At 39.3% G+C, this 12,603-nt stretch overlaps 1 protein-coding gene across 1 annotated transcript in view; it reads right to left on the reverse strand.

Moving 5' to 3' along the window:
- LOC124166881 (non-classical arabinogalactan protein 31-like) overlaps positions 1-10,851 on the reverse strand; it is a 36,873-nt gene extending 26,022 nt beyond the window's left edge. Inside the window, exons 1-2 of the mRNA XM_046544592.1 lie at positions 10,654-10,851; positions 2,523-3,131 (exon numbers count right to left, since the gene is read on the reverse strand). Coding sequence (XP_046400548.1) covers positions 2,523-3,131; positions 10,654-10,677 — 633 coding nt within the window. The 5' untranslated portion in view covers positions 10,678-10,851. The remainder of the gene's footprint in view (positions 1-2,522; positions 3,132-10,653) is intronic.
- Positions 10,852-12,603: the final 1,752 nt, after the last annotated feature.

Below are 12,603 nucleotides of genomic sequence, written 5' to 3' on the forward strand. Positions count from 1 at the left end.
ATATTCCTCTATTGGGTTCTGTTCTTCAAGATCTGCCCCAATTAAGCGGCTGCCCCAAGTAACCGGTGGACCCATTAAACGGAATCTACTGTATTTCCTTTGCCTTTGATGACTTGTTACTCTACTTTATGGCTCCATTGAGAAATGGGCTATATGGTCTACTCATGATAATGAATTCAGTGGGAAGATGTTAACGTAAAAGAGGTGCTGTAAACTTTGACTGTAATATAACGTAATGCTCAATTGCTCAGTTCAACAGGAGGGTACTGCTTAACCCATCCTTGTCACTGATTTCTTGACGTGGGTACTAAAAGATTACATCCTACTACTTTCAACTCACACCGTGATACTGAACTTACGGAATTTTTTTTTCTTAGGTTAGAAGCTGTAGTTAGGTAGGTTATAATTATAGTGAGCAGTCATTGAAGCTATGATTTCAAAGACGGCATGAGCCCTTTTGTCAGGAATTTTTGATGAACAGCTTTTCTGTGCAAGTTTTGTACTACTATTTCTGTCATAAAAATAAGATGAGCTACTAAATGGTTTAAGTTTACTGTCTTAAGACTACTTTTTACAGGGTAAATAAAAATTGTGGCGCGAAATTTTAACCCTGTATTGTTGATGCCAGTGAGAATCAATGTTACCAATGATGTTTGGGTTAAAAACGCACCATTTTTAGCTACAGAAACTTTGAGACAAGTCTCCGATTGGCCTCGATCTGCCCTGTTGCTTCTTGCATCGGATATATCGCAATCTCCGGCAAGCAAAGCATTTGGAGTCATGAGTTATCCAAAGCATCCAGAAACGGGGAAAACTCTCGGCCAATCGGAGTGGTTCGCTCAAAGTTTCTGTAGTTAAAAATGGTATGTTTTCGACCTAAATATCATCAGTAATTTTGGTTCGTAATGGAATCAGCTATTAAGAGTTAATGTTTCGTGACAAAATTTTTCTCGACCCTATTAAAGGTAGTACTAAGACACGAAATCCAAATGGCAACTGAAGTTAGGAGGAAAATTTCTCATTTTTCATTTGTCTTAGACAATCATCAACAGGGAGGAGACAGCTGTTATCCGTTGATGGTTGCCTAAGGCAATAGAAAAACCGGTTTAGAAGGTATGTCCCTTCCAACCTTGATTGGCTTTTGGATTTTCTATATTTGAACATTTTAACTATGACTGCCGCTTTGATTTTTTCTATAAATTGATAGTAAATTAGGTAGCTCAGTTTTTGTGGGGAAACTGTGACTGATTGTTGGTGGCCATTTGATTGATTTGATTTTGATCGTTTTCCTTGCTCTGAAGATGTGAAGAGAGAGTTTGCTTTTAAAAACTCTACTGAATGGGATTGTGCTGTTTTGGAAATTACAATTTTCATTTCGGTAATAGAGTCAGTAAATTCTTCTCGCGATTTCATCCGGATTGTCTCCTCAATCTCCATAGCTGCCAACATTTCGATGAAATCCTTTACCATCGTCTTCATGGACGATGATGGCAGTCTTAGGAGCCATCTTTATATACCAGACGTGGTCATGTTGGGTCAATTCTGATTGGCGGAGGCTGAGTTCACCATTTTCAAGGTTGTTCCATGTCCTACACAGAACGATCTTGAAAAGGAACAACCATGTCATTCATGATCAAGATCCATACCCCAATTATGCCGAACCCCTCGTCTCTATTGGCCCAATATGACCACCTAGGATATATAAAGGTGGCACCTAAGACTGGCGTCATCGGCCTTGATGACGATGCAGATGGATTTCATCGAAACGTCAGCAGCATTTGAGATTGTGGAGATTACCCGGATGAAATCTTGAGGAGCCACTATTCTGCCACCATTCGGCGGGAAAAAGTGGTAATGGAGGACGATGCATAGTTTGAGGCGTGACTTGATGTAATTGCTTCATGTTGAATCAAAAACATTGTAAATTTCGCATAAATAATTTTAATATCGTCCAGTTTCGTGACTCTAGCCCATTGTCAGGTGCAAATATAGGATACAGGAAGAGCATGACCTAATATGCACTGAGAGATTAGAAGTGGAAGGATGGCCAAGGTTGTGAAGCTGGGAAGGACGGTATGACGGTTCTTAAGTCAGACAAAGTTAAAAAATAGTAATGGTAAGTTTTGTAACTTTTTATGTATGTAGCATGATATGCAGAAACCCGGGTCGTACTATTTGAAATAGAGTGTGGAATTTAACAAAGTATTTTTATTTTAACATGAAACAGTTCCACAAATTAACGCCTGAGACCGTGTCTTACATTTGTCACTTTGTCTGACTTGAGGAGCACCATAACCTCCTACCTAACTTCCCCAACCCGGCCAGCCTACCGCCCATACTGACTCAGTGTATATGAGGTCGTGCTCTTCCTGCACCTTGTATTTGCACAGCGACGAAAATAGTCGATATTGAATTTATTTATGTGAAATCTACAAGGTTTTTTTAATTCTACATGGTAATGGACAATTTTTTAGATGGATTGAATATAAGATAGTGGTGGACCAAAGAGGTCCTGGACTTACCCCGTCTGTTGGAGGTGGTGTTGGCGGCCGTGGCGGCGTCGGCGGAGGTCTCGTCGGGGGTCTGGGCGGGGGTCTGGTCGGCGTCACGGTTGGGGGCCCGTACACTGGCGGCGTCACATAGTTTGGTCCATTATTGTTAGGCAGGCCGTAGTCTGGCACATCGGGGGGAGGCGTTGGCCTGTATGGTGGTCTGGTGGGCGGGTTGGTGAAGACTGGAGGGGGCTTGTAGCTTGGTGGTGGAGGCGTGAACGTCACTGTAGGCGGCTTGTAGGGAGGCTGCGTGGGCGGGGGCCTGTATGGAGGCCTGGTCGGGGGAGGTGGCTTGTATGGTGGCTGGGTTGGGGGTGGTGGCCTGTACGGGGGTTGAGTCGGGGGTCTGAATGGAGGCTGGGTTGGGGGCGGTGGTCTGTACGGGGGCTGGGTTGGGGGTGGTGGCCTGTAGGGTGGTTGTGTTGGTGGTTTGTAGGGCGGTTGCGTTGGTGTGGGGAAGGGTACTTTAGGTGGGTCGTAGTGGTATCCCTGGTCCGGAGGCAGGTAAGCGTTCTGCCCGGGTACCGGGGGTTCTGCAGTGACGATGGCACAAAGCCCCGCGAGTAACGCCACCGCGACCTTCATCAGCGGAGAAATGGGGAGAGAAAGAGAGTGGGTCGTTAGGACATTTATTATTATTATTAAAATTGTTATTATTATCATTTTTCCTTTAACTCTTCTTCAGTTTTTACTGAGTTTTTTTAGTGTAATGAGCACGGGCTCTAACCAAGGTAATCCTTTACTGCTGAATTGCGTTGAGAAATTTTCTCGTGATATGACAGGTTGAAATTATTACATCCTTTTGCAATTTGATGTATTTAAAATTGTTATCATTATTAATATAAATATTATTATTAGGTATTATTAAAATTTTTATATTTCACTATTTTTTCACAGAAAGTTTTGCTGGTTTTAGGCGAGGTACGGGTATCACCAAGCACTCTTGTCTTTTTACTCTGTGTTGAAAAATTTTCTGACAATCGGACAAGGATTTAAAATTGCTGCTTTTTGTATTGTGATGAACAAGTTTTTCGGCAGTCAGTTTTAAGGCCTTGATGGATTGAATGAGGCACTACTTTTGTGGCAGAGATAATTATTGGTATTATGTGTATTTTATCTGATTTCCATAATCTTATAGTTTCGTCTTAAATTATTCATACTTTTCCATTTTGTTGGTGTAGGCTGTCGTGATGCTATGCGAATTAGGTACGGCAATGTGTATCAAGTACGTTTCATTGTGAATTTTATCTTGCACTACTAGATCAGGTCTATTGCTATGGACTGTTTTATCGGTGACAATTGATCGGCCATTTAATATTAATAATATTAAGAATAATAATATTATTATTACTATTACTTATTGCCTCACCACAGCGCTATTTCACTTTTACATCGGGCTTATATTATTTTGGCTTTTACTCTTTTATTTACTGTGGTTAATTCCTTGACTTTGACCATTTCACTCTTTACAATGCGGATTTATTGCTATTACTAGAATACGGGTGTGTCATACTATAGAACTGCTGAGCGGCGAAAGTACTTTTTCGTAACGATCGAAACGAAATCTTTATAGAATCGTAATAAAACTGCAGCCGCTGAGGTTAGTACGACATGTTTTCAGCTACCCTCAATTAAGACTGCGCCTGTTGGGGTAGATGCGTTGATTGTTCTAAGTAACATATTTGGAGTACAACTTTGAACAATTCATTTCTGCATAAAAACAGCGATCGTGGAAGTTCTTCAATATATTTCGCTTCGGATTTAAGTTCGCTCATTGTGTGGAACCTGTGTGACAATCACTCGAGTGAACCAGAATGTTAAGTTCACATTTTTGTCGAGTTGTAAAAAAAATAATATGATTGAATTACGACGTGGTCATTTTAAGTGCCGTGTCTTCGACTTTATTTCGTCAAAGTTCGGATATTATTCGCAATCCGGGCGCAAAAGATTGCATCACGCTTACTCCTCGACTGTCTTTCTGATAGATCCCTAACGTCATGACGCAAACTTTAAATGGTTGAATTGCGAAAAATAAACCCAATTCGAGGAAATGGATTCAAATATTTGCAAACAGACACAACATTGGAAATTCAGCATGCCGGGAGAATAGTTATTGCGTGGCGGTGTTATTCCATCTAGAACTTGGTGGAAAATTGATGATGACTCAAAGTTTCGCGGAAGCTATTTTCCAATCATCTTGCCTTCATTCTAGAAAGTATCAAGGGGACTGCATAGAAAAGGCCCAATTTCTTCCCACAGGAAGCTGACTTCTGTTACCACTTCGGTCGCATTTTAATCGGTTTTCAAAAATGTCCGCGGCGCGGTGATGAGTGCAAGGCGATCCACTTTTTTACCAATATTTTGCATTATAATGTTTGTAATTTAGAGGAATGGCATTGAATAGTTATGAATTTGATAAAAAAATATCGCCATGAATGTCAATTTGGGTTGAAACCCCGATTCATACCTTATTTCCTCGTGAAACTCGAATCAATTTGTCCGTCAGGGTCGCGAGTGGCGACTTATGTGAACTCATTTAAATGCGCGGTGTTTGACAACACATTTAGAGGACGACTTGAGGATCCTCTTCCGTAATATTCGCGGTAAATATGTAGGAACTCCTCACAAAGAATTCTATCGATATTTCTGTATGAGGATAAGGTGTGCAATTTCGTGAGTCATGCAGAATATTCGGGCAATTTTTTCGTTTTACTTCGTCGCATAAATTCATACCGTAAAATACGATTTTACTGGTCGTTTCAGGAAGAATCTGGAAATTCTTCGGGATGTGGAAGGGGAGACAATTTTTTGTCCGTAAATATTGGATCGCAGCTCCTTAGTTACTGAGCTATGGCAACGCAAACATTTTTTTGATGCACTTTGCAGTTACCATGGAAACGGTGTTTCTTGCGTATCCTGCCTTTTCGACATTTCATTTGACTTTGAATTTTTAAGGAAGCCAAATAATAAGGTTGGACGAAAACGTTTGACTATAATTGTCTCAAAAATGAAGCTTTGAGCTTAATTAAACTAGAGATTTGGGCGTGAATAAACAATATGATTGCGCAATCTCATCCATTTTGAGATTACTTTCTCAGACAATCATAATCGCACATTTTCGTCCAAGATGCCCTTAGCTGAAAAGATATTTAATGCCCTTAATAATAAAAAGTATATAAAATGACGTTAAAATAGTAATGAGAATATTGAAAGGCATGGATACAAAAGATAAACAGTTGCCATGGTAACTGAAAAGTGCATAAGAAAAACTATTTGCTTTGCCATAGCTCATAAATTAAGGAGTTGCGATTCCATGCTTATAGAAGGAAAAAAAATGCTCAAAATTATCTCCCCTAGCACCGCCTGAAGTATTGCAGTTTCTTCCTAAAACACCCTATATATGCGAATTTCTACTTCAAAGTACGAACAGATACGCGCCTTACTGTCGATGGTTTTCAAACAGGAAAAGATTTAGAGGCCACAATCTCTCAGGTAATTTCAAAAAGCCTCCCCATAGTTGAGACGTACAATTGGGCGAAGATTTATGGATGCGCTGTCTTCCCAAATGAGACGTAAAACAAGCAAGAGCGTGTTAGTTTGAATTTTTTGCTTGTAGAGATCAGAGCCATTGTCTTGGGCGCGCGACGCCCACTTGGGACATGCAGGCGTTGGCACATGAAGGCCCTGTGAAATTGGAATTGCATCGCATCCTCCGACCATCTTTCTCGTCTACCCCTTCCCAGTTTCTCTCCCTCTCTTCCCTCCTGGACCACCTCACTCCACCCCGCTCCCCTGCCCTCGTTCCATCTCTCGGAGGAAGCGTCAAGTGAAAGGGAAAGGACTTCTTAACCTCTCCTCTTCTTCCCCTCTAAAAAAAATAAACACTGCGTTCGCCCATCCTCTCTCCTAACGCTACGCCCCCTATGGAAGCGGAGATCCTGCCTCTGCCCTACACTCAAGGAGGCGCATTCCGATTTCATATGATTTTATAATATGTCGTTCTTACTATAGTCGGATCATTCAAGAGGCAGCTTTGAAAGGCCACCTTTTCCCGAATTTTAGTTTACAGTTTCTCCTTTTTGTAGTTTTTATGCTTTATATTTGTTAAAAATTATGATTTTAAGTTTTATGTTCGATGTAAATGCCGTATCTGCTGTTTTTTAATAATTTAATAAATAAATAGTCTATTTACTCTCTTCGGAAGAATTGGGTAGGATCTGCGTAAATTGTGCTTAAAAATATGTATTTTTTACGGCTCTTGTATCTATCAATGTGTCGAAAAAGTTTCTCCTGGGATATATATATATCGTATTTGCGAGAACTTAACTTAAGTTAGACTCTTCATGAGTGAGACTGTTGAAAAAAATATCCAGAAGCTGTATTAAATTTGAGTTTATGAGTTATAAACCTAAATTATTGATATTGAAGTCAAAAGTATTTTTTTTAATGAAATTGAAGGTAAGGTGGAAACAATTGCTGGTAAATTGTTTATTGATTAATTATAAGGAAAATGAGGAATAAGTCCATTCTATACACCTTGGAAATTTCAAAATGACAGTGGTATCATTTTAAACAAGTCATGCATTTAAAAGGTATACCGGTCGAGCGAAAGTGATGCATCCTGGTATTGGGTCGGCTTCGCGTCTACAAAATGCATAACAAATAATTTCTACATATGTTAATAAAAATATTAAGCTATCATAAAATATAGAGATAAAGGTTACACGCAGAATAAGTGTTACTCAGAAGCGTATAATTCAATCGTTATTATTTTAAATTTATATTTTATTTCAATAATTCATGTAACTAACGTGAATAGGCTTCAAATACATTCGGTTGACTCGGAAGGTAGGCATCGTATGAGGCTAAATTTGAAAATTGATTCTTGTGGTGTTACGATTATTAGGATATCAATTTTTTAAACTCTATATTGTGGCATAAATCAGCACTTTCCGTACGTTAAGACATGTATCGTCGCATGAACCTGTTGGATGCTTGGATTTTTAACCGCAGTTTCCAGAAAATTTAGCACGGAAAGCTTTTTTTATGCATTGAAATAAATACTTGCAATTTTCCACGAAAATAAAATGTATATCGACCTAGTTTTCGATGTTACTACATCATTTTAAGGTAAAACAATGGTTCAAAACGGTAAATTGCAATTTTTCAATTCAATATGGAAAAATTCTACTCCATCACGCTTCGATCTTAGGATGGCATACTTTTATGTGATCTATCAATTGTCGTTGGTGTAAAAAGAAAATAATTCATTAGCAAAAATTCAAGAAAACGACTAATAGTTCGTTTGTTTTATCTAATAGTATTTGTGTTGAATGTCGTAGTTGCTTGGAGTCCTCTCCTAACCCATTCCCTTTCTCCCCTGAGCTCTTTATCCCCCTCCCCTCTGTCTCTGATGAATAATTCCCCGGTGCGAATTCGCGTTCGCCTCTCGACTTCTCATCGATGTCAAATTTTTCTCTTTCCTTCCTTTTAGTATGCAGCGGCACAGATTGCGCCAATGGATGACTCGGGAAGCCCTCCGCCATTTGCATAACGCACTTCCGGTCGTAATGGACTCCTCTCGCTTTCCGCATACTGGCATTGTGAGCGAAAAGAAGTTTTTTTTTCAGTAATGCATTCACCTTGTTGTCCAACGTTTCTCCGGATGCCAAACTGACATCTTCTGGACCCACATTCACTTGATTGACGGATGTCTTTGCAAATGCGCATTCCGAACGACTTTTAGACGATTTTCGAGGGGCTGAAATCCATTTTAGTTTCTTAGGAAGAATGTTTTTTTCAGAAAGTTAAAATTTTTATGTTTTTCGAGATGTTTAATTTAACTCTTTGATATTCGAGATATTTAATTTAATGAAGAGTTACATAGTAATACGTAATTATGATTGCTGTGCCCAGTTTGGGTGAAACTCCTTAGCAGGTAGTTTTTAAGTCTTAGAAGGCGACCGTAAAGTTATGTCTCTACATGTAAATTTTGTTCAAGACAAACTAACCTACAAATTTTTGATCTTCCTTCTGGTAATTTTTAAATAAATTGAGGCTGTGGAATCGCGACAGGTTATGTTAACGATAACTGTAATGCAAAATAAAGAATATAAATTGTTATTTACGATAAAATACATATATTTTATCTAGCTATTACACCTTTTTATTTTAAGGCTGTCCATAAGTGCTGCAAAATACAGCCCTATCATTTCCATCTTAAAATGAGTTCCGAGTGGACTTGGAAAATTTCGCAAATCATGGCTTCAAACTTTAATTTAATTTTGTGTATTTGAGTTTACTAGAATTTAATCGTTAGTGGAATATTGTAAAAAAGAATTTAGTCCATGTTGCATAGTAAAGCTGGTATTTCGTAAGACTATTAGTGGTATAGTGCTTTCGTTCTTGGCCTAACAAGTATCGCCTAGGTTTGTATGAGGAAGTAGCTAGGGTGCGCTGGCTAGTCACTTGTGAAGACAAGGGTAGCTTAAATGAAAAATAAATAACCTTGTTAACTTTTAACTGGAAATTTTTATTGGGATGAAGCGTTTCAACGCCGAGGGTTCATTTTCAAGTGCAAGTGCTTAATGGCACTTGAAAATTACGCCTCAGCGTTGAAACGCGCCGTCCCAACAAAAATTTCCATAGAAAAAAGTTAGCACGGTTGTTTATTTTTCATTTTAACATGGATTTTCACAAAGTTAAAGCCGAATCGATGATTTCACAAGGGTTGCAGTTGCATTTACATCGTCCTCCATCACAGCCTATTCTTCCACGTCCCTTAACTTCCTTCTCACGAATAGTTTTACCGTGTTCGTAGACGTAAAGGTAACTACCCCTCTCCTTTAAGCCTTTTTGGTTGCACTTTCAAGTCGCGGGGGTACTCAAGCTGAACCATGAATATCTCCGGTGCGGAAGTAATTTGTTAGGTCGGCGTTGGCATTCTGCATTGCTCTTACCCCGCCTCGCGTCTGTCTACTCCTGCCGGAATGAGACGCTAATTTCCATTCGGACTCATTCAACATGCGTGCTTGTCTCCGGCGTGGTTGAACTCGGGTCGTTTCAATGTTCACACCGTGTCTACAAATGAATTTTCTCTTGGTTTACGAGGGCATGCCGGTCCAGAAATACCCATGTTGCTTAATTCAATGCTAATGGCTTACAACAGTGTGGTTTTGTATGAATGTGGAAATAATTTCTCACAGGTGTTGCTGAATTTTTGCGAAAGTCATTGTTTTAATTATTCTCATGTTGTGATTTCTCACATTAATCTCACGATGAATCGAATGGAAATGAATCTAGTATTAGGACTATTTTACCCCAAAAATTCCAATTTCATCTATAATTATGATATAAATTTTAAAATTTATGGAGCTAGTCCCCCTGTATCATAAAAATAAAAAAAGCCAATATTATCAATCGATATGGCATAAAATGTAAAAATTATGCTCAAATGTGAAGTTAGTTCTCTTGTATTAGGAAAATCAGCATTAAAACTTCTAGCAATTGGAAAACTGTGTTTTTTAGCTGACTAAAGGCCTGGCACAAATGTTCAAATGCACTCAATCTCTGACACATTTAACGTTATAATATTGAGCAGTTCAAAATTTTGTCTACTTAAATAAGACTCCTTATTCAAGTCGCCAATATAGATCCGAGTTAGTACTCGTAGGTCCGCTGTTAACGTTTTTCTGAGGTTTTCTCATAAATTTTACCCTAGAGAGGAATTTAAAAACCCTAAAAGGTAACATGTATCAAATCCGCTGTAGATAAAATTAATTTAAACCGAACGAAAATTGTCCCCAAGTCTCCTAATCACCGGTTTCGGTATGCCACTACCTAAAGTAATCCTATATTCACTCATCGTCACTTTTTGTACCAGGGCACTCAGAGAATTTTAGGATAGAGACTTTTCGTGCGCTTAAATTCGAAAATATTTCGCAGCAAGCTGTGACTAAAACTTCTGTCCTTTCTCTCGTGCGGTAGACAAATTGCCCGGGAGATAGAAAAAGTCATCACGGCAATAGAGACCCTACGTGGGGCACTGGGTCGGAAAAGTTGGTGAGTAATGATATCCACGTTCTGGAATCCGCAAATGCACCTTTAGAGATGTGGTGGCCTTCATGGTAGCGACGCGCTGCGCAGCTTCCTCTTCAGCTGTCTTCTTCCCGCCCACTTGGGCCGTCAGTCCTGTCCGCCCGGTATCAGCTGCAACACTCAACAGAGACACCAACACCCGGTGCTTTTTTCCTCTCTGTCCCAATGGCTCTCTCGTGTTCCTCCTTGGCCAACGACACGCCACTCTGACTCTCCGACCATCATCCTTCGGCCCTTTTATTCCGTGAGGAGGCGGAGGAGGGGAGGGCGTGGAGGTGGAGTGGGGAAGTGGCGTGGTGGAGGTCTCCTCCTCCCCCTCCACGTCTCTCGCACTCTTCTTCGGCCGGGGGTGGTGGTGGAGGGGCGGTGGCTTTCCTCCTGCGGGGGCAGGGTCTAGGATTCGTGTGGGGTGGGAGAGGCTGGTTGTGTTGGCGCCCTCCCCGGAGCACATCTCATGCAGACATCCCCCGCGGCGACCAATCTGTTTGAAAAATTCGTCCGCTTCCAATTTCGGTCGGCGGCAATCGCGTTTGGCCTTCCCGCCCAGTGAGGTGTCCTCATTGGGGATGTTCCATACGTTTCCTCCAATTCCTTCACCGAAGCCTGACGTCCTTGGGTGATTTGGAGTTCACTTATCCTCTTCATGTTATGAAGCCTTGGTTGAGAGACGATTCATAGTAGCAGCCTGAATTGCTCCTACGATCAGTCATAGGTATTAACGCCAGATAATATCGGTGAATTAAAACAAATGAACAAAAATGAGGTTTTCAAGCCCAAATCTTTCTCTTAGACAGTCAGAAGGGAACAATATGAACAGCAGTTTTTGAAATATTCACATATACTTTATGATTCCTATCTTAGCGGTATATTTTCAATTACGTTGGTTCAATAAATTAATTGTTTAATGTTCATGAAGTTGTAAAAATGTCTTTCATTATTTCATTGCAAGTAATCAATTTTAAGAATATAATAATGGGTTTACCATGCACTTTCTTATTTTAGCACAATAAGATTAAACATATATGAGTTATTAATCCTCAATCTTGACTTTCTTTAATTGATAGGTTTTTGTGCTCCGTGAAAAACTCCACAAAAATATCCCATTATTTAATTACGTTATTTTAATTTAGTTCATTTATTGTTTTTACAGAAATGTAACTAATACTCCAATAAATATGTAAATTTGACGGAGAACTTATATAATATTCCATACACCACAGGAATCATGAAAATAACCAAAGCACGACACTTCACATAATAGATTTTCTTAGTTGAAGGAAAATCATTGCTTTGATTAAAGAATTAATTTTTATTTTCAACCTCGATTGAAGGGCGACACTCAAGCCACAAACATGTGCAGGTGAATAACATGAATACGAGCACAATGAAGAAATTTGTGATATGGAAAGATCCATGATAAGATACAAGAAAAGCCCTCTAGAAGCTAGCCTTTTTTTAAATAATAAACGCGAAAAGTTCATGCAATCAATCTGGCAGAATTGGATCGTTCCCTTTAAGAAATGCTTAAATTGTTCCACTATATTTCATGGTATTGCTCGAACAGAATCAGCGATCATTTTCATGTAAAATTGATTTAAAATTTCCTATATTGTGAGTCGTTGCTGTGTGGATAATTTGTTTTTCTTTTGGCTTTCATCAGGTATCTTACAGTGGGAATTATAGGCCAAATCGTCAAGATTACCTAAAAGTTTTAATTGCTGCATTGTTTAAATTATTAAAGAGAGAGATGGAGTTTTATGAGGTTGCGCTCGAGTTGACCTAGGCGCACGCGACGTTTTCTCAGCAACGCCTATTTTTCCAGTAATTGTAATTATGCAAATTCTACCTTTTATGGATAAATAAATATTAATAATGTGATGGAAATTGGTGAAATTTCGTGCGACCAATAATTGCATTGCTGCGTTAGATTTATATTTAGTCTAATAGTGAAATA

The sequence above is a fragment of the Ischnura elegans genome, chromosome 10 (genome assembly GCF_921293095.1).
Source record: "Ischnura elegans chromosome 10, ioIscEleg1.1, whole genome shotgun sequence".
Taxonomy (NCBI): Eukaryota; Metazoa; Arthropoda; class Insecta; order Odonata; family Coenagrionidae; genus Ischnura; species Ischnura elegans.